This window comes from Microtus oregoni, unplaced genomic scaffold (genome assembly GCF_018167655.1).
Source record: "Microtus oregoni isolate MIOR12 unplaced genomic scaffold, Mior012 000007F_ref0000211, whole genome shotgun sequence".
In the NCBI taxonomy this organism is placed as follows: Eukaryota; Metazoa; Chordata; class Mammalia; order Rodentia; family Cricetidae; genus Microtus; species Microtus oregoni.
Window position 1 is genome coordinate 50,303,031 of NW_024543066.1, and position 22,682 is coordinate 50,325,712.

The following is a 22,682-nucleotide window of genomic DNA, read 5'->3' on the forward strand; positions in this document are numbered from 1 at the left end:
ACATTATACAAGTACAAACACACACACATACCCCACAGACAACACACATAAAAACCATAACAGTTTAAAATGTTTTAATCTCTGCTAATAAGTTCAAACTCTGCTTCTCATACCAAATCATTCTGAAATGTTTTTCTGTGGCAATGTCAAAAATACCAGCTTCACTCAGAAAAGAACTCCTCAGGCTGGTGTGTGTGTGTGTGTGTGTGTGTGTGTGTGTAGCTGCATCCCTCCTGTCCTTACCATGTTTATGCCCCTTTATCTCCACCTAAGAATCAGTAATAAGAAAGCACTCCACACAGTGTTTAGAAATATGGGAAGCAGGGCTGGAGAGATGGCTCCGGGTAAAGAGCACTTGTTGCTCTTGCAGAGGACCCCTCAGAGCCCATGCAGGGGCTCACAACTGTCTATAACTCCAGTTCCCAGGGATCTAAATCCTTCTTCTTCCCTCTCTGTACACTATATGCACAGGGTACACAGGCATACATATAGGCAAAACACCGTATACATAAAAATAATGCTAATAAAACCATTTTTAATGTAGAAGCAGTGAGGCAACTATGATTAGTTAGTCAGGAGGTTATAGAAGGGGAACATGACAATCCAATAAACAGAAGCAGAGCCTGTCTCTCTAAAAAAAAAAAAAGCATTTATATCACAAACACACACACACACACATTAGCTGAGGGCTGGGAAACTAGCTCAAGATTGCTGTACAATCTTGAAGCTGAAGTTCAGATGCTCAGAATGCATGTGTCAACATGCCTATAACACTAGTTTCTGAAGGGAGAGACAGGATCCAGGATTCCTAAAGCAAGCTGACTAGGAAACCTGTTAGGGAGCACAGAGTTTGACTGAGCTACCTGGCCTCAAAGAATGATCAAAAAATATTATCAATACCACCCTGAGACTCCACATATGCATACACATACATGCGCACTCTGCACATTAACACATGTGCCACACACACACACACACACACAGGAAAAGAAAGAGGAAAAAAAAGTTTGACTTGCTTAGCATGTTTTGCGTGTGTGTGTGTGTGTGTGTGTGTGTGTGTGTTATGTATGATATAACTCAGTGGTTCATGAAAACATTATAGTCTCATTAGTTATAATAGAAAAATCCAAATATTCAGTCATGACAGGTGATTAAGAACAGCCTTGCATGCATTGTAGCCTCCAGTTATGAAGACTACACACTCTTAAGTAATATTTTGTAGTAACAACGTGGCTACAACATGGGGTGGCAGTCTCATTAGAACAACAATATTCTGCCTGGGGAGCCATACTAGAAAGAAAATGTTACTGATGATCAAAGTAAATTGACAGGAATATGAATGTTTATTGTGTTGATTTTCTGAAGTATGAGTTTGTTACTTTCATGATCATTATCAAATAAGTAAAATTATAGCACTATTAATTATAAATTCCCCGTTAAACACAGATCCTTACAGTTTCTCTGCTTTTTTTAATTTTTTATTCATTTTACATACCAACCACAGTTCCCCCTCCCTTCCCTCCTTCCACACCCACCCCACCCCAAGTTCCTCTGATTTTAATAGCATTTCGTGATTGCTCACATTCGGGACTGAAATTCTGAAGAATAATCTTGTGGATAAATAAAAGGAGAAATGTAAAGCAGCCCATCTCTTATTCCTGCCCAAGTGTAAGAGAGGGATCTGAAAGGACAGGGAGTCATAAACAAATGGCCACAGCCTCCAGGCCGAGAGGCCTACCTATGCAGGAGTAGTAGGGACAGCTGCTGAAGCCACCCTGCCCAGGTTCTCCATCTGTGAACAAAGTGTTCCTGCTTCATGATGTTCAAGATATGATTAAATTAATAATAAAAAGAATGAGACTTTGCATTTGTGGCTGCATACAGGAACAACACTGGCAGAACAGTAGGCAGTTGGATGCCCAGCTGCATACTCCCTGAAGATGGCAGAAAGCGGAGTAAAGCCAGGTCTTCCCTGAGAGTTGGGAAAGCCGGCTGAAAGCATTGCTCTCCTACGGATGCTATAACAAGTTACCACAAAGAGCAGCAAACAACGGGAGTGTGTTCTCTCACAACTCTGTAGGCAGTTGTGGAGTCAGAAGGTTTAGTATGCTCACATTTCCTCAAAGGAGAAACCATTCCTTGCTTTTTCCTGCACCTGTTGTCTGCTGGTATTGCTGGTGTCCTTGGTTAGAACCATGGCCATGAAGGAAGAGAAAGATCACAGGCCTAAGGAGAAGCAAGTGACCCTGTTCACGCCTCAGGATGCCACAGGCAGCAGGGCTGAAGCTACTGCTGAAGATGCCAAAGGGGAAGATAAGCAAGATTGCAACAGGGAGAAGGAAGAAGCTTTAAGCAAAGTGGTAATTCGAGGATTACCTCCCACTTTGACCAAGGAGTAGCTTCAGGAACATCTTCAACATATGCCTGAGCATGATCATTTTGAGTTTTTTTCCAATGATACTAGTCTGTATCCTTTAAAAACCAAGAAGGCATTATTTTATTCAGGGACCAATTTAATGACTTTGTATTCCTCGACAATAAAGGTCAGGAATATCATGCTATAGTAGAATTTGCACTTTTTCAAAAAGCAGTAAAAGAGAAGATTAAGAAAAGAGATGCAAAAGTTGAGACTATCAATGATGATCCAGAATACAGAAAATTTTTGGAGAGTTATGCCACAGACAAAGAAAAAATGACATCTATTCCAGAGAAATTGCTGGAGGAAATAAATAGAAGCCAAAAATTGAAAATTAATAGCTAAAAGGACAACCCAACTTTTGAGACTTCTGAAGAACAAGCAGTGAATGAGAGAAGAAAGGAGGGAGGAAAGGAGGAGACAAGAAATAGAAAGGGAAAGGCGATGAGAAGAAGAGAGAAGAAAATGGAAAGAAGAGGAAAAACAAAAAGCTAAAGAAGATAGAGTTCCAGAAAGGGAAAAAAAACAAAGGATGAACCAAAGATTAAGCTGCTCAAGAAATCAGAAAAAGGAGATGAAAAAGACCTTGATAAAAGAGACAAAGCCTAGAAAATGGACAAAGAGAATCTGAATGAAGAAAGAGCCAGTGGGCAAAGTTGTACTCTGCCCAGGCGTTCTGTTGTCGAACTGAAGGATGAAGAACCAAAGAGGCCTGATGATGAGAATGCCAGAGATTACAGGGACAGGGATCGGGATTATGAACGAGAGAGGATGAAGCAGCAAAAAGAAGAACGCTGGAGGCAGAAGCAGAAGGAGCGCTATGAGAAAGAGAAGGCTTTCAAACGAAAGGAAGAGGAACTGAAGAGAGAAAAAGAAGCACTTCAAGATAAAGTGAAGAAGAGTGAGAATATAGAATCAATATGCACCTCAGAAAAAGGTGAAAAGAAAGAGGAAGTGGTTAAGAGAGATTGCATAAGGAACAAGGATCATCCAGCAATGCAGCTGTACAATTGGGAGCTCAAAGCCGAAATCGACTCTGTCCCCCTGATGACAACACCAAGCCTGAATATTCCCCAGTGGACAGAAAGCAGGAAAGTGGTAGTAGCCATAGAAAAGAAAGAGAGGAGTGAGAAGTCCCAATGATCATAGGTGTCCTGAATGTCCAGGCAGCCAAAGCGCACGTATTATGCTATCCAGAAGTGCCTTCAGGGCAAAGGGACAAGGAAAGGGGTCGCTGTGCTGGTGGGATGCACCACAGAGGAATGTAGTGTGTATAAGCAGGAATAAGATTGCAGGCTCAGAATCGGAAGTACAATTTCATTGTTTTTTGCAGTTTTCACAAGTTAATGTTAATGTCTCAGAAAAAGACAATAGCAAGAACATTGCAAGTGCAACATAAGGGCTTTGTATGACACAAGTGAAAAAGGATCAGGGTCTAAAATCAACGGGTGTTCTTAATCCTGGCTTAGAGTAGCTTAGCTTGAGTGAAGCTGAAACACACAAAGTTTTGTCGGGGTCTAACTATTTTGCATTGTTGGTGATAACAATTGACTCTGTAGTGTAGAAGCAGCAAGCATGTAATCATAGCACAAGTGAGTGGAAGATAGAGCAGATAATGGCTGATGGAAAAGATTTAAATAGTCATGTTACATCTATATCCTGTGTCTAAAGTTCTTGTAATTATAGCTTGTTTTGTCTACTTCTGTGAACTTAGTATCAAAAAAAATGTAAATGTCCCATTTTGCCTTTAGCAATTTTTTCCTATGAATAGGTGAAGTGCAGTCTTTGGTTAGCTGTTGACAGTCTGGTATTTGTTCAATCTTAGGTCTGATGAGTTGAATGCACTTTCTCCAGGAAGAAAACTACACTAACATATCTGTTCCTATTAAACAGCAGCTTTCAGTCTTAGCTTGTTTTGTATTGCTATCAATAAATTTTGAATGAAGAAGAAGAAGAAGAAGAAGAAGAAGAAGAAGAAGAAGAAGAAGAGGAGGAGGAGGAGGAAGGAGGAGGGGGAGGAGGAGGAGGAGGAGGAGGAGGAGGAGGAGGAGGAGGAGGAAGAGACGGCAGCTCTGGGAAGTGTTTCCTCAGAGTCAGCACACAGAAGCTGTGTTCCAGAGGTGGCCAAGGCTGGCAGTCAAGTTTGGTTTAATGTAAGAATCTCCCAGGTGGTACTGGATTTGAAGGCATGAAGGGGTCATGGAAAGCAGCTGAGGCTTGGCACTGTGATGATGGAGGAGAATCATCTGTCTATGTGTTACTTTCATTGGTTAATAAAGAAACTGCCTTGGCCTTTTGATAGGGCAGGATTTAGAAAGGTGGAGTAGACTGACAGAATGCTGTGAGGAAGAAGGCAGTGAGGCAGACGCCATGAGCTCCAGCCCAAGATGGACGTAGGCTAGAATCTTTCCTGGTAAGCCACCACCTCGTGGTACTACACAGATTAATAGAAATGAGTTAATCAAAATGTGAGAATTATCCATTAAGAGGCTGGAACTAATGGGCCAGGCAGTGTTTAAATGAATATAATTTGTGTGTTGCTATTTCGGGTGTAAAGCTAGCCATGTGGGAGCTGAGCGGGACAAAAAGCAGGCCTGCTCGCCTCATCACTACACTGTGAGTGGTCAGGAAAGGCCAATGGTGAAACTGCAGATGGAATAGCAGTGGAAGACCCAAAATTAGAGGGGTTATGCAGAAGGTCGAAGATTTGCACCAAGAAGAGAGCCCAGGAGGAACTACTGGTGAATATGAAACCCAGTTGCAGAAGAAGACACCAGCACTGAGATGCCAATACCATGCAATGACCACCAAGAACAGTGACAGCCCTAGAGTGCACCCAGCTGAAGCCTAGAAGACAAACAGTATGTGCTGCAGAGAGCAGAGCCAAAGGAGAGTGTATGTGAATCCCATATACCGGCACTGAGTAATTTATACTGTTGAAGTTTGGTTTTATCTTTATCTGATTGTGATTGTGCCCTGATTCTTCCTTCTTGAAATAAAAAGGTATTTGACTTCTTTTTTTAATTTTACTAATTTATGTATTTTACACCCTGACCAGTTTCCCCTTCCTCCTCTCCTCCCATTCCCTCTCCTCATCTCTCCTTCACGACCCCCATCCACTCCTTTTCTGTTTTTCTTTAGAAAGGGGCAGGCTTCCCATGGGTATCAAGAAAGCATTACATATCATGATGTCTCAGCCTGTGAGGTGCACCTGCATGCAAATGTGTGCATAAACACACATGCACACTTAAAAATAAAAATAGAATCTAAAGCAACAATAAAAAGTAAGTAAAAAGCAAACTAGGGTATGCCTGTAATTCTAACACTGGCAGACTGAGGCAAGTGGATTGACCCAAATTCTGGGCTACTATAGGCTTCAGAATGAGTCTCTGTCTCAAAAACAAGTCATAAAGCAATTTCAGAACAGCACAAACAAGAAAACAGTATCATGGCTATCTCTGGAGAAACCAGACAGAATGCTGATGGAAGTAAAGAAATTGCAAGATCAATTTTTTTCTATGAATTTTATGCTGAATGATGTTGATGTATTTAATATCTCTTAAAAATAAATTTTAAAAAAATGAATTTTAAATTGATAGTTATTCAAGTGCATATGCTAAATCTCTAAGGTTTACTGCTAGACCAGGTATAATCACACTTACATTTGTAGTTCATGGAGCCAATATAAAGTTTTAGCCATCGTGCGCCCGTCATTAAAATGAGGTGTTGGGACTCCATACAAGTTAAACCTATGGAAACTTTCTGGGTTATATGCTCGATTCTTTGCTTCTCCTGTGGGTGGTAAGAGCAGGGAAGAAGATTTCTGAGTTAAACACCAAAACTAAACAAAAACAAAACCTTATCTTAGGGATAGCACACTGTGTTCTCATTGGCATTGGATGAGTGGGACAAAGAGTGCAACTGTACCTATACGGGGAGCTGTGCAGACTCGGCTGCAGATGGCAAAGACCCTTCTCTACCCATGCTGCAACTCCATCATGGGATGTTACATACAGAGCTCCTTGTGTTCATGTTTGCCAGGTGTTGTGGCATATGACTGTGATCTCTATACACAGAAAGCTGACCTAAACACAAGGACAGTGAGTTCTAGTCCTGCCTAAGCTACATAGTGAAATCATGTCTCAAAAAGCCAAAAAAAATAAAGTTGTAAAGCTCTAAATAACATACATACATACATATGTACATACATACATACATACATACCCATAAACAACCTAAAACCAGTAAGACTAATAACTGAATTCAGGAAGGCAGCAGGCTATAAAATCAACATATAAAATTAACTGTGGGGGTTTCTGCAACTACCAGGGCTGGCAACTGATGATCCACGTTCTGGTTCAACACAACTCAGTAGCCAGTGTTGGGTTAAACTTCTACTGTCTGAAACAGAACAGTTTATTGCATGTATATTTAAGTACAGTACAATTTGGAAAAAAAGTTTTTGGTGTAACACACTACTGTGCTCACAAGGAGGCATAATCACATCAAAAAATTACATGTCACTTCTTCTATAAGGATACGTGTATTATCTTAAGGTGTCTAGGAAGCATATGGTATGGCCTCAGACATACAAATACTACAGAGGTCTTCTGGGCTATTAGTCACCTCCAATCCTTCTTGTGGACAGTTAGGTATGGCCTGACCCTACAGGTATCACAAATACTTGGCTATTAACCACCTCCATTCTCAGCTTCCTGAGTGGAAAAACAGGACATACATCTCCCCCTTTGAAGAGACTATCCTAGCCGGGTGGTGGTTACACACGCCTTTAATCCCAGCACTCAGGAGGCAGAGGCAGGCAGATCTCTGTGAGTTTGAGGCCAGCATGGTCTACAAGAGGCAGTTCCAGGACAGGTTCCAAAGCTACAGAGAAACCTTGTCTCATAAAAACAAAACAAAACAAAAAAGAAAAAAAAAGAAAACAGGAGTTTGGAACTAGCCTGAACAATATAGTGAGACTCCATTTCTTTTAAAAAATTATGTTTGCATTTATTTGTAGCAAGCTTTCTTGGTGGACAACCCCCAAATATTGACACCGAGACTTATTATTATGAAAGTTTGACCTTTTAGCTTATGTTTGTCATCAACTCAAATTAGCCTGTTTCTATTAATCTGCATTCCGTTGTGTGGCTCAATTACCTCTGTTCTGTACTGTATGTCCAACTTCTTGTCTCCTGGCATCTCTCTGGTATAATCCAAGTGCCCAATCTTAATAACTACTTCTAAGGTTGGTCACAATTTAGACTCCAAACCAAGCTTTAACAAATACAAAAATATTGAAATAATTCCCTTCCTCATACCAGACTACAGTTATATGAAATTAGAAATCAACAAATGACTAATCTCAGATATGATACAAATACGTGGAGACCAAACAATATGCTTTTAAATGATCAGTGATTCGTTGAAGAAACTAGAAAGCAAAATTTTAAATTCCTAGAATCAAATTAAAACAACAGAACAGACTGCCAGAATCTCTGGGATATAGCTGTCTTAAGAAGAAAATCTGTAGCCACAAAGATCATATTTAAAAAAAAGTCATGACTGGATGGCATGATGCAGTCCAGCACTTGGAACACAGAGGCTAAGTCTACATAGCAAGTAATAGGCCAGCCAGGGCTCCACAACAAGACTTTCTATCAAAAGAAAAGAGAATTCAGAGACAAAAAAATAGAGCTCAACGTTCTAGAGGAAAAGAAAAAAAAAAGGCAACTAACCCCAAAACAATAAAATCCATCAAGAAATAACAAAATTAATGAAATGCTGATGAAAAGAATATATAGAATTAACCAAACCAAATGTTGATTCCTTGTAAAAATCAACAAGATTGATGGGTCCCTAGACAAACAAACCAAAAGAAAAAGAACACAAAAATTAATAAAATGGTAAAAGAGAAGAGTACCTTGGTAGTGGAGCGCTTGCCTAACATGCTGAGGCACTAGGTACAATCCTCAGTACTCCAAGCAAAAGTTATAAGTTAAATTTAGTTCATGACAAAAAGAAACAAAAGCTGTCATAAGTGACACTGACTTTGACTCCAAAACCTGGAAAAGTTAGAAGAAATGGGAAGTAGCAGTATTTTCAAATGAAATAGTATAAATAAGAACTCTAAAATCTCCATCAGGAACCACAACTGATAAACACTTCCAGCAAAGTAGTAAGATACAAAATTACACAAAAAATTCAGCAGCCTTTCTATATATCAATGACAGATTGAGAAAGAAGTAAAGAAAACAATACCTTTCTCTCTCTCTCTCACACACACACATATATATGTGTGTGTGTGTGTGTGTATGTATGTATATATATATATATATATATTACATATAGAGAAAGATAGTATTGTGTAACTCCAATGAAGCAAGTAAAAGAAAACTTTAAGACATTAAGGAAAGAGATTAAAGAATGTATCAGAAGAGGAAAAAGGTCTCCCATGCTCATAAATAGGTAAAGGTAGGAGGAATATAGAGAAACAGCCATGTTACCAAAAGCAATCTACAAATTCAATGCCATCACCATCAAAATTCCAACACAATTCTTCACAGATCTTGAAAGGGCAATTTTCAGATTCATATGGAAACACACACAAAAAAAGAAGAAAAGAAAAAAGATAGCTAAAACAACCCTAAATAATAAAAAGAACTGCTAGAGGTATCACCTGCCCCCAATTTCAAGTTGTATTATAAAGCTATAGTAATGAAAATCAGCATGGCATTGGCTTAAAAACAGATACTTTGGTCAATAAAATTGAATTCAAGACCCAGATATAGGTCCATGTATTTCTGGACACCTGATATTTGATAAAAAGATCAGAAATAAACATGGAAAAAAAGAAAGACAGCATCTTCAGCAAATGATGCTGGTCAAATTGGATTGCTGCACATCAAAAAATGCAAATAGATTTATATCTCTCACCGTGTATACAACTGAAGTCAAATGGATTGAGGGTCTGAACAGAAGGCCAGATATCCTGGTCTGTCTGATAGAAGACAAAGTGAAAAATAGTCTTAAAGTTCTTGGCACAGGAAAAGACTTTCCGAACATAACACTGATCACACAGGCACTAAGAACAACAATTAATATATAGGACTTCATGAAACCAAAAATCTTCTGTATGGCAAGGATACCATCATTCAGACAAAGTGGCAGTCTACACAATGGACAAATATCTTTACTAATTACAACAACAGACTTAAGTCAATACCTAAAATAGATAAAGAACTGAAAAACAGGATATCAAAGAAACAAATAACCCAATTAAAAATTGAACTACAGAAGTAAGCATGGAGTTTATTAAAGATAAAACACAAGTAGTTGACAAAGAAATGTTCAACATCCTTAGCCATCAAGGAAATGCAAATAAAAACTGCTTTGAGATTCCATCTTACTCCAGTCAGAATGGCAATGAATAATTAAAGCAAATGTCAGCTTGTGCTGGGTAATTATTTATACAGTATGGGTAAGGATATGGGAAAAGAGGAGCACTCATCCATTGCTGATGGGAGTGTAAACTTGTACAGCCACGACGGAAATCAGTGTGGTGATCCAGCTATACAACTGCAGGGCCTATATACAAAGGACTCAATATCCTACTACAAAGACTCATCCATTTTCACTGCTGCTCTATTCATAATAGCCAGAAACTTTAAACAGCCTAGATGTCCATTATTTGATGAATGAATAAAGAAAATATGATGCATTTGCACAATGGAATATTACTCAGCTGTTAAAAATGAAATCATGAAATTCTCAAATAGATGGCTGGAACTAGAAAAAAATCAACTTGAGTGAGATAACACAGACCCCCCAAAATAAACATACTATGTATTTACTTATTTATGGATGCTAAGCTATTAAGTTCTCAATAATTGGTTACTATCCATATAATTACTGAGGTTAGGTGTAGACTAAGGGATTGGGGGCAGGGAAGAATCAAGGAAGGGGAAGTAGAATATTTAGTTAGGCATGGGCAAGGGGTAATCTGAATGGGAGAATTAAATGGAGACAGTGAAGAATGAGGGGGTAAGAGAAGAAAAACTGAAACTAAGGACCATTTGAGGCATCATATGGAAACCTAATACCATAGACGTTTCTTAAAATAAATATACATAAGAAAAAATGTAAATTGTGTCACCAAATAATGGAGAGACAGTGCCCCAACTGGACTTTTCTTGTCACCAAATGAAATCTCTAGTGTCAGGGATGGGTAACATCTAATTGAGTTGTTGGTCAAGAGGGCCCCAGGGAAATCACCAAACAAATCAAGCTATTTCTAAGGCTACTGGCTCTCGACAAACTGATGGTAAAGCCCTATTTTTTTAAGACAATACGTATACAATCACTGAACATGGTGACTACCTAGAGCCTTTACCCCTGCTGACTAGTGCTTGTCTTAGAAGGTACTCTGCATGGTACCAAAGGACAATGGAAACATCAGCTGAGCTCGAACCCTGAGCTCTACAGTGGTGCCCTGCTCCATGATCCACTGTGCAATAGTGGTACAAATGCTGTGGGAGTAGCCTACCACTGTCCCATTGGATCTAAGAGCCACTCCGTGAAACCCACTCCTAACACTGCTAAAGTGGCCAAAATACTAAGATAGGCCATGGCCTAGGGTAAAATCAAATATGATTCTGCCAAAGAAATTTAACGACAAAATGGCTCCTTCTGATATCATGCTATGTTCATAGATCAGTCGCTCACTCAGCCATCATCAGAGAGGCTTCATCTTGCAGTAGATGGGATCCAATATGAAGACCCACAAATGAACAATGTTCAGAGTGAGACTTGGGGACACTCAGGCCTAAATGGGATGTCTTCATCAAACCCTTCCACTCAGGGATCAGCAATCTATGCAGAAGAGGAGACTGAAAGACTGTAAGAGTCAGCAGGAGGGAGTACACCAAGGAAACCGTGTCTTCCAGACACAGCGGGACTAATGAACTGACAGGGCCTGTGTGTGGCAGCATACACAAGCCTATACAGGGCTACACCAAATAGGATCCCAGCACTGAGAGGTGAAAGTAGAAACACATTCCCATCTCTAACCAAGTAGCTGTCTCCAGTGAAGTCTCACTGGGTATATAAAATACACTTAAAGCCAGGCCCAGCAAAAGACGGCCAAGCAAAATAAATTCAATGATATTTTTGTATACTTTGTGTCTCATATTAGTCTGATTGGGTATTTTTTAATCTTAGAGTCTTTTGTTTATACATTAAGGTTTATGACTTTCAGTTTTTATGCATGTGTGAGTGTGTGTCTTTTGATTTTTCCTTTTTTGTTTTATTCTGGGTTTTTTTGGTTTTTTATTTGCCTGTTTTCTAAAGATATAAAGAAAGAAGGCACGGAGTTTAATGGGTGGGGAGGTGGGGATGATCAGGTGGAAGGATTGAAAGGGGAGTTGATCACAATATGTTATAGGAAGAAATTTATTTTCAATACAGACTAGTGGAATATGTGCTGTACATACTAATATGAAAATATTACAAAATGTTCCATGATACAAAATAAATCGAGTGCAAGCATATAAATTTATGTGTATATATATATATATATATATATATATATATATATATATATGTAGTACACTAAAGTACATACATGTGTCGGGCATGGTAGCATATACCTGTAATCTCATTAATTAGGAGGCTGAAGCAAGAGCATTCCTCGTTTAATGACAGCTATACAGTGAGTTTGGGACCAGCCTGAACCACATAGAAGCTATTGTCTCAAAACAGAAAAAGAAAAAGGGAAGAAATTATTTGAAATGGAGAAATCTTTTTGAATACCATATATTCCTATACAGTTTATATTTATATAAGAATTATTTATCATTTCAGTAGTTACTTAAAGTAAGTGTATTTTAAAGATGTTACAGATCTTATTGCCTTTGAACATTGTCCCTATTTTGGGACATATCCCTATTTTGAACATGTACTATTTTTCGTTTTATATGTTTATTTATTGAAACAGGGTCTTACTATATCTCTGGATCTTCTGGAAATCACTATGTAAATCAGGCTGGCCTTCAACTCACAGAGATCCTCCTGTTTCTGCTGCACAAGTGCAGGGATTAAAGGTGTGTGCCACCATGAACAGCTTGATTTTATTATTTCTAACTATGTGACTATAGGAGAGTGAGTGCACATGAAGGCCAGTGATGGAGGAAGGACATTGGTTAAATAAAAAGAAACTGCTTGGCCCTCATTGGTTAGAAGATAAGTGGGAGGAGTAAACAGAACAGAACACTGGGAGGAAGAGGAAGTAAGCTCAGACTCCACAGCTCTCCTCTCGGGAGCAGATGCCTCAGAGAGACGCCATGCTCCCAGCTCCCAGGCAGACGCACGCGATGAAGCTCCGACCCAGGATGGACATAGGCTACAATCTTCCCGGTAAGCGCACCTAGGGGCGCTACACAGATGATTAGAAATGGGCTAAATTAATATGTGAGAATTAGCCTAGAAGAGGCTAGATAGAAATGGGCCAAATAGTGATTAAGTGAATACAGTTTGTGTGTTGTTATTTCGGGCATAAGCTAGCCAGGCAGCCGGGGTGCTGGGGACGCAGCCCTGCTGCTTCTTATTACTACAGGCCAGAAAGGGGTGTTGGATCCCATTGGAACCCGAGTTATAAGTGAGTAAGAACTGCCCAATATGGGTTCTGTGAACCAAACTCTGGCCCTCAGCAAGAGCAGAGTACACTTTCAACCACTGAGCCATCTCTCCAATTCCTTAAATAAATAATTTTAAATGTATATCAGAATCCAGAAGCTTCATATCCTATTTACCCAAACCTACATAGTTCAACAGAATTCACTGGATAAGGGCTATAAAAATGCTCAGTTTATCAGCTGTGGTTATCTTGAGTTATATGATACATTTACTTTTTCTTCATTTTTTAATATCTAAACTCTCACAATGAATTTAAGCCTCAGCACCAAAAAAGGTGAATCTGATTATGTCACTTTCAAAAGACTGATGTACTTTCCATAAAAATCAGCAAAATGAAGACAATTTTGAACTTGTTATTGTTCATTACAGTTGTTCTTAGTATAGTTTTAATATTCATATGTGTGTATGTGTACATATGACATATGTAATGCATGTATATATGTGTATGATGCATTGCATGATGTGTGTTCATGTATATGTGCATGTGTTCATGTGTGTGGGTGTACTGTGGTGTAGCAAGCATGTGGAAGTCACAGGACAGCCTTAGGTTGCATGTTGGTCCTTACCTTCTTCTTTGCCTGAAACAGGGTTTCCTTGCTATTTTCTACCACTGAATAGCCAGGCTAGGTGGTCTGTGATATTCCATGAATCCTCTAGATGAAAGTTCTAGACATGTATTCCACTGCTCAGTTGTATTTTACAGCACTACCAAATATGTATTGGTCCTTAAAATTATTCTAGTACTGTGACGCCATTAGACAAGGACACTTAATAGCTGATAATATTATTCTAGGTACCAGGCCAAACATTTTTGCATGTACTCAGTTCTCACAAGGTTACTGTGCCACTAATGAACTAAGAAGGGTTGATGACCAGGTATATTAACTCTCAAGTTCTAAGACAGGATGTGAACCTAACCTATCCAATGCATAAACCTGCACACTTGGCCAAGATTGGTGTTGCATGCCCACAGACCCAGCTAGATGGGAGTTTGAGAAGAAAGGATTAATTAAATCTAGGAGTTAAAGGCCATCCTGGGCAATACACAATTTCTTCCTTAAATATGGTAACTGGGTGGGGCTAAGATTCTAATAAGAAATACTAAAAGCTAAAACTCACTAACTAAAATAAGAACATACAACCTTTCATCTGGTGTTTCACTTTATTACTGTTGTGTATGTACATGTGTATGTGTATGTGGGGATGTACCACAGTGCACACGCAGAGGTCAGAGGACAACTTTTCATACTCCACTTTCTTAAAAGCTTTATGTTGGTCCTGGGGAATAAACTCTGATCACCAGACTTGCAAGGTAAGCTCCTTACCTAATGAACCATCACTACAACTGATTTTTCATTTTAATAACACATTTATGACTGCATTTCTTTTATTATTGTCCTTGCTGTCTTGAGGCAAGGTTTCACTATAACTAAGAATGATCTAGAATTCACTCTATAGGTCAGAGTCCTCAAACTTATGGCAGTCCTCCTACCTTGGCCTCCTCAGTGCTAAGATTACAGGAGTAAGTCAGTATTTCTTCTCTTTATTTTTTCCTTTCTTTCTTTCTATTTATTTATTTACTTATTTTCAAGACAGGGTCTCACTATACAGCCCAGGCTGGCCTGGAACTCACTGCCTCCAAAGTGCTAGGATTAAAGACCTGTGCCACCATCCCTGGCTCTTTTATTGCTTGTTTGCTTCTTTTTTAATATATACCTTCACTATGTTATGCTAACCTCACACTTGCAATCTTCTTTCAGCATCTTGATTATAATCATGTAACACCAGCTTACCAAGTTCTATATTTTATGAACTTGATTCATGTGTCTATATGTTGTTCCAAACTACCAAGATTTGTGATGCTACAAATAATAATAAATCACCACCTATTGATCAACCTCATCATCCCTCAGGTGTGTAACTTCATAAACATGCTATGTCCTTTTCATGATAAATCTGAGGGTCCCTTATCCTCAGCCTCACTTCACAACGAGTCTTACCTGCAAAATAATCATGGTGAGAGACAATGTACAAATCATGTCCTTCCTGTCCTTCTTTAAACACATCTTCGAAGGCTTTTGGTGGATTCACAATGTCACTAGCAGACAGCTCTGAAGAAAGAATCAACAAGATCAATATTAAGGGTTCCTGTCTATTTGTTGTGTATAGAAACTACATCAAATGACAAGTGTAGTCTGATAGTTTCATAAGCTGCACAGAACACCTTGGCGATCTCATAGCCAATATAAGTGAATATTTATCACCAAAAAACAAGATAAGCTAGACATAATGGCACATGCCTAGATTCTCAGCACTTCAAGGTAGAGGAAAACCAGGACTTCAAGGCCAGGCTAAACTATATAGTGCATTTGAGGCCAACATAGGCTACATGAGACCTTGTCCTAAAAGAGAGGAGTGGAGAGGGAGACAGGAAAAAGGGAGGAGAAAGAGGGGAAGGGGGGAAAAGTGAGGGATGGAGGAAAAGAAAGAAGAGGGGAGGAGAGGAAAGGGGGGGAAGGAAAAAGGGGAGAGAATGAGTCTATGTATCATTTTTTGCTGTAGATCCCTGAAAATTCTGAAGATCAGAACTCTACTGGAACCATTCAAATTTATCCTCCCCCATACTTCAACTCCAGGTAAGTTCTCACTCCTGAGATTCTAGACAATTTTGGCTTACATTTATTCCCAACTTCTTAAGAGAATGCAAGCAATTTTGAATTACAAATTAGCAAAACTGGTGTATAAATTTCAGCAGCTGTAACTTGGAGCACAAATATTCAGTCTGTTTTAATATGAATCTCCATTCTCATCATAGCCGGAGATAACAGGGAACTCATGGAGTTGAGAAGAAATTCCTCTTCCCACAAACCAATCCTCATTCTGCATACTGTCTTCTTTCACTTACTAGTCTTCGAATGCTGGGGGTTGAATGTGGGACCTTATGCCTGCTAGGCATGCCCTCTAACATGAAGCTGTGTCTCTTCCCCTTGGTTTTTTTCCAGACAGGACCTCGATTGATAGACATATCTCCCAGGCTAAGCTCACACTTGAGATTGTCCTCCCTCAGCCACTTGAATGCCAGGACTACAAGCATATTCTCCATCTCAGTTTGAATTAAAAGTATCTCTCACAGGTTCATGTGTTTGAGTCGTCACCCTGCTAGGAGCACAGTTTGGGTAGGCTGCCAAGTAAGTGGGTTGCTGGGCACTAAAGCCCAGCCCCACTCTACCCTCTACTTTCTCATCCATGAACATGTGGGGCATGCCAGCTACATACCTCAGCTGCCATGAACTCCACCATGCCTTCCCTAACATAAGGAGCTATGTCCTCTCAAAACTTGAAACCAAATAAACCTTTCCTTAAATTGGTTCTGTCACTTATTCTGCCTGTCACTGTAACAAGAATGGTAGCTAATGGATTACTCAAAATGCCCAGATTACTCAAAACACTATTTTAAAAAAAAAATTTTCTTGTTTGAGATAGGGTCTTGGTGTACAATGTGTTGCTTTCATTGGTTGAATAAAGAGACTGCTTTGGCCTTTTGATAAGGCAGAAACTTAGGTAGATGGGAAAAACAGAACTGGGTACTGGGAAGAAGAGCAGAGTCGGGCAGATGCCATGAAGCTCCGGCCCAAGATGGACGTAGGTTAGGATCTTTCCCCAATAAGCCATGACCTCACGGTGCTACACAGATTACTAGATATGGGTTAAAGCAAGATGTGAGAGTTAGCCAAGAAGAGGCTAGATTTAATGGCCAGGTAGTGATTTAATTAATACAATTTTTGTGTGGTTATTTCGGGGTTTAAGTTAGCTGGGTGGCAGAATGCAGCCTGCTCCTCTTACAACAGGGTCTCAGGATGCCCTTAAACTCCTGATCTTCCTACCACTGCCTCATAGATGCTGCTATTAAAGACTAATGTTGTAGTGCCTGGCTACTCACTAATCATCTTTTAAATGTAACCCCACTCCCTCTTCACATGTCCTGTCAGCCTGTTAATCTAGATTAGTATGTTAATCTCAAAAGTCTGTTTTGACTTTTCTGTCAGGAACTGAATGAAGTCTGTGAACTAGTAGATAATGACATCAGAACCTGGGGATAGAGCTGGATGATAGACTACCTGCCAACCTTGTATGAGACCCCAGGGCTAATCTCCAGCAATGTGATGAACATATGTACACAGAGAGAGAGAGAGGGAGAGGGAGAGGGAGAGAGAGAGAGAGAGAGAGAGAGAGAGAGAAATCATGTTCAAAATAATATGATAAAAGCCACTGTGACAGCACATGCCAGCAATCCAGGAATTCATTGGGCAGAGTTAGGAAATCTGAAGGTCCAGGTCAGTCTGGGCTATGCAGTGAAATCTTATCTTAACAAAAATTAAAGATACCTGGGGATGTAGCTCAGAGTTTGTAAAACACTTGCATTACTTCTTCAAGGCCCCAATTTCAAACCCAAGTAGAGGAAAATGCCCTATAAAACACTACTTGAAGATTTTTAGATGTTTGTTTCATTTTTAACGTACAAAAACATTGTATGTCTCTTTCGTGGAATAGATATCTTGAATGATAATTCAAGCCCCACATTGTAGCTTACATCTATAATCTTAATGTTTGAGAAATAGAGACAGAATCAATGTGAGTTTGAGGATGGACTCCAGAGTAAGTAAGAGCTCTTGTCTTGAAAACACAAAAAAATAATAATTAAATTGAGGATGACCACTTAGTTGAACTCAAGGATGACTATGGCCTTCAAGTGTTCTGACAGAGATTTTCTGTGTTCATATTTCAGGGTCAAACTGACTAGCGTGGGAATACTGAGGGTGCAAGTGGGGTGCTCCACATCTTTAATCCCAGCACTCCAGAGCAAGAAGCAGATGTAGTTTTAAGAGTTTGAAGTCAGCTTGGTCTACATAATAAGTGCCAGGCCTGGCAAGGCTACATAGTGAAAGGGGCCCTGTCTCAAAAAGAAAGAAAAAAAGAAAGGAAGAGAGGAAGGAAGGAAGGAAGGAGAAATACAAATAAAGCAAAACAAACATCTAGAAAACCCCTGTAAGGTTCTCACAGAGGGTTCCAATGGAAGTAATAATGGCCTATTTTGCTTTCAGGGATTCAATGAAGCAAACAGAAACAGTACTTTTTGGATGTATGAATCATTATGCCCATTGATACACATTCTGAAGCATTGGTTTGGGAGTTTTGTTTGTTTGAAAAGGGGTCTCATGTACAGCCCAGGCTAACCTCTCCCTTGCTATGTAGGTGACGATGCCTTGAATTCCTGGCCCTCCTGCATCCTAAGAGCTAGGATGACAAGGGTCTACCATTACACCCAGACGAGTATTAGAGACTACTTTTTCTATTTAAAAAATGTACACTAATCCTATTTGAACCCCTCTTTGCTGTTCAATTTGCTTTGGATCCCATCTTCATCCACCATTCAAGCAGAGAATCCTGACTTTGTAAGTTTTACCCCTTAATAAATGCCTGTCCATTTCTTAGTTCTTAGCTAGTATGGGATTCCTTTTTTAAGTGTCCGATCTCTCAACCATCACCTCTTAATTTTTTTCCCAGTTAGTCTGTACTTTGACATGGTACCTAGAGAAAGACACACAGAGAATGACTCTTGAAGTACTGCATGTAAAAGTAAAAAAAAAAAATGGTATCTCTTTCCTTCCCTCCCTCTCTTCCACATTCCCACCCTTCTTGCCTTTTTGTCATTTTTTCTTCCTTTTTAGGTTACTTTCTAAATCTAAACCTTTATAGGATTTCTATATGACAGCCAAGGCAGTAAAAAACCAGGTTTTGCAGTGGAGACACAGTTGAATACAGCAGATATAATACAGTGACAGGAGAGACTCAGAAACAAGCATCAGAATCGACTGAGGGTCCCTGGATAGCTATCTATGTCGAGCTGTCTTTTTCTTAGTTACTGGTGATCAAGCTCAGGTCCTTGCATACCTGTGTGTTAATCTAATGGGGCAGAGTATATCTTCAACTTTCATTGGAAAGAGAGAACCTGAATTAAGGAAATACCTCCATCATAATGGCCTGCAAGCAAATCTGTGGGGTATTTTCTTAATTCATAATTGATGTGGGAGAACCAAGCCTATTATGGGTAGTGCCACCCCTACAAGTGGTTCTGAACTGCATAAAAAAGCAATCCAAGAGGGGTTAGAGAGATGGCTCAGTGATTAGGAGCATGTACTGATCTTCCAGAGGACCAGAGTTGGGTTCTCAGGACCCATATTGAGTGGCTCACACTTATAACTCCTCTGGCCTCATAGGACACCTGAACTCATGTGCACATATCCACACACAGACATACAAATATATAAAATTAAAATAGGAATAAAAAATCCTACTTATATACCAGGTGGTGGTAGCACATACCTTTAATTGCAGCACTCAGGAGGCAGAGGTAGGCAAATCTCTGTGAGTTCAAGACCAGTCTGGCCTATAAGAGCTAGTTCTGGGACAGCTAGGGCTATTACACAGAAAAATCCTGTCACAAAAAAAAAATTCTACTTATAAACTAGGGACACAACTTAGTTGGTAGAGTACTTGCCTAACAGGCAGAAGACCTGGTTGGCCTCCAGCAGCACACAAAGCAGGTAGGGTAGTGCATGCCTGTAATCCAAGCACTCAGGAAGTATAGACAGGAAGATCACAAGTTATTTACCCTGTCTCAAAATAACAACAGAAACAAAAACATTATTTATAAGAACTTTTAAGAATTATATGGGCCAGTTAGATGGCTCAGAAAATAAAGCACTTGTGCAAGTCTGGAGACGTGGGATAGAGCATGGGAGCCCTTGTAAAGTAGCACGCCTATCATGCACATGCGCATATGATGATGACGATGATAGAGACAGCTGTAAATATATTAAAGAGTTCACAGTAGCCTGGAATGGACTATAACAAAGGTCTATTTATTTGGGGACAAAACTCACAGTAAGGATAGAGATTTGCAGTCCTCTGTGTGTGCTGGAAGCTGGGAACCAAATCCAGCAGAAAAAGGTACTGTGCACAATTTTTGCCTGTGCTTATGGTATCTCAGACCATGCCCAAAATGGGCAGATATGTAAAAGAATATTGGCTGAAGGAGTTCCCATAACACCTTCCCCTTCTGTCTAAATAAGAGGGTTCTAAACCTAATACAAAACTATTGACAAGCTCCACCAGGAGCAAATCCAGTCCCAGAAGCCAACCCAGACCTGAGACACTGGCAGAAAAGGACTGAGCCAGTGACCTGACTCAAAGTCAGTGATCTCCACTGGAACCAGAGTGGGACTTAACCAGCTACCTAGGACAGAGAGTGAACAAGCTCCACGGGAGCAGAAACCAGGAGCAATGAAGGCATAAGTCACAAACAATGCCACACCAGTTTGGAATTATGATTAATAGGGTGGTATTTATTTAAAGGGGAAAAAACTTACAGATCACCGTCCCAGACAACAGCCCTCTGCACAACCAGGAAGGGAGTCTAGTCACCAGTGGAGCAGGAAGTGAGAGAGAGAGGAGAGGGAAGTGGCTGTTTTTTTATAGGGAGAGAGACCACGCCCCAATGGGCTGGTAGCTCAGCAGCTATAGGCTGGAGGAGCAGAAGGACCTCCTGCAACAGAGCAAATCCAGTCCTGGAAGCCAGCCCAGTCCAGGGACACTGGTGGGTCAGAACTGAGCCAGCAATAGATCCAGAGTCAGCGATCTCTACCAGAACAGGTACAGGGGAGTAACCGCTGAGTGAGTGTGCCAGAGCCAGAGATGACTGAAGGTCTGGACGTGAATCTGGGACCTTCAAGGGAATAGATAGACATAAGGCAGGACCCTGGTGGGTCTGGGCATGAGTCTAGGACCTCCAAGAACTAGGCCTGAGCCAGGACCTCTGCCAGTCTGGGCATGAGTGAACCTGGGACCTCCAAGGGAATAGGCAGGAACCAGAGATCTCAGTGGGGGCCAGGCATGAGTCTTGGTCCTCAGAGGGAGTAGGCCTGAGCCAGGACCTCTGTGGGTCTGGGCATTGATCTGGGACATCAAAGGAAATAGACAGGAACCTGGAACCTCTGAGGGTCCAACCGTGAGCCTGGGACCTCTGAGGGAGTAAGCAGGTCCTCTGCGGGTCCTAGCACACCCAAGCCCGGGACCTCTGAGGCAGTAGACCAGAGCCAGAAACCTTTCCATGTCCAACTCCCACCCAGAGACTTCTATAGGAGGGGTCTCAGACCAGGATTTACAGAAACAGAGCAAAGTCAGAAACCTAGGATAAAGTAGGCCTGAGACAGCAAACTCCAAGGGAACAGAGTAAAGCTTAGGAGCACTGAGTTATCTCCATGAACACGGAGTAACCAACGGGGTAACTAGAACTGTGACACTGACTGTACCACAGGGAACAACCATCTGAGCTTTGGATTCACTGGCACCTAGAAGATTATTCAACAGATTCTCAGACAAACACCAACTACACCTATTAGAGAAAAAGATGAGTAGAAAAGGTAGGAACACAAGCAACATTGCAAAGAACAACACAACACCAGTAAAACCTAAAGAGCCTACAACAGCAAGACCTGAAGAACCAAATATGAATGAAGCAGAAGAAAATGACCAAAAAAATAACTTCAAGAGAATGTTTGAAACTCTAAAAGAAGAAATGAGAAATTCCCTTAAAGAAATGGAGGAAAAGACAAACAAAAAATTGGAAGACATCAGCAAATCACTTAAAGAAACCCAAGAAAAAGAAATCAAACATAAAAAAGAAACTATTCAGGACTTGAAAACTGAAATAAGGGCAATAAAGAAAACACAAACTGAGGAAATTATAGAAACAGAAATCATGATAAAATGATCAGAAACCACAAATGCAAGCATGAACAGCAGAATACAAGAGATGGAAGAGAGAATCTCAAGCACTGAAGATACAATAGCGGAAATAGACTCATCAATTAAAGAAAACATTAAATCTAACAAAAGTTTAACACAAAATATCCAGAAAATATGGGACACCATGAAAAGGCCAAATCTAAGAATAATAGAAAGGAGAAGTTCAACTCAAAAGCACAGAAAATATATTTAACAAAATCATAGAAGAAAACTTTCCCAACCTAAAGAAGATATGCCTATGAAGATACAAGAAGCTTACAGAACACCAAATACACTGGATCCAAAAAAAATAAAAGTCCTCTTGCCACATAATAATCAAAACACTAAACATACAGAGTAAAGGAAGAATACAAAGCTGCAACGGAAAAAGGACAAGTAACGTATAAAGGTAGACATATTAGAATTATACCTGACTTCCCATTGGAGACAATGAAAGCAAGAAGGGCATGGTCAAGCATTATGCAGACATTAAGAGACCACAGATACCAGCCCAGACTACTATACCCAGCAAAATTGTTGATCACCATAGAAGGACAAAACAAGATATTCCACGACAAATCTAGATTTCGCCAAACCTAGCTACAACCCCAACCCTAAACAAAATACACAAACTAATGAAAAGACAGAGAGAGAATATCCAAACTCTCAAAAATCAGAAATGAAAAGGGGGACATAACAACAGATACGGAGTAAATAGAATCATCAG

General features: G+C 40.0%; 1 protein-coding gene and 1 pseudogene across 1 annotated transcript in view; one reads left to right on the plus strand and one right to left on the minus strand.

The window, feature by feature from the left end:
- Efhb (EF-hand domain family member B) overlaps positions 1–22,682 on the minus strand; it is a 71,498-nt gene that overhangs the window by 36,405 nt on the left and 12,411 nt on the right. Inside the window, exons 5-6 of the mRNA XM_041656457.1 lie at positions 15,109–15,219; positions 6,079–6,208 (exon numbers count right to left, since the gene is read on the minus strand). Of these exons, the coding sequence (XP_041512391.1) occupies positions 6,079–6,208; positions 15,109–15,219 (241 nt within the window). The remainder of the gene's footprint in view (positions 1–6,078; positions 6,209–15,108; positions 15,220–22,682) is intronic.
- On the plus strand, positions 2,202–3,546 carry LOC121450631 (annotated as a pseudogene).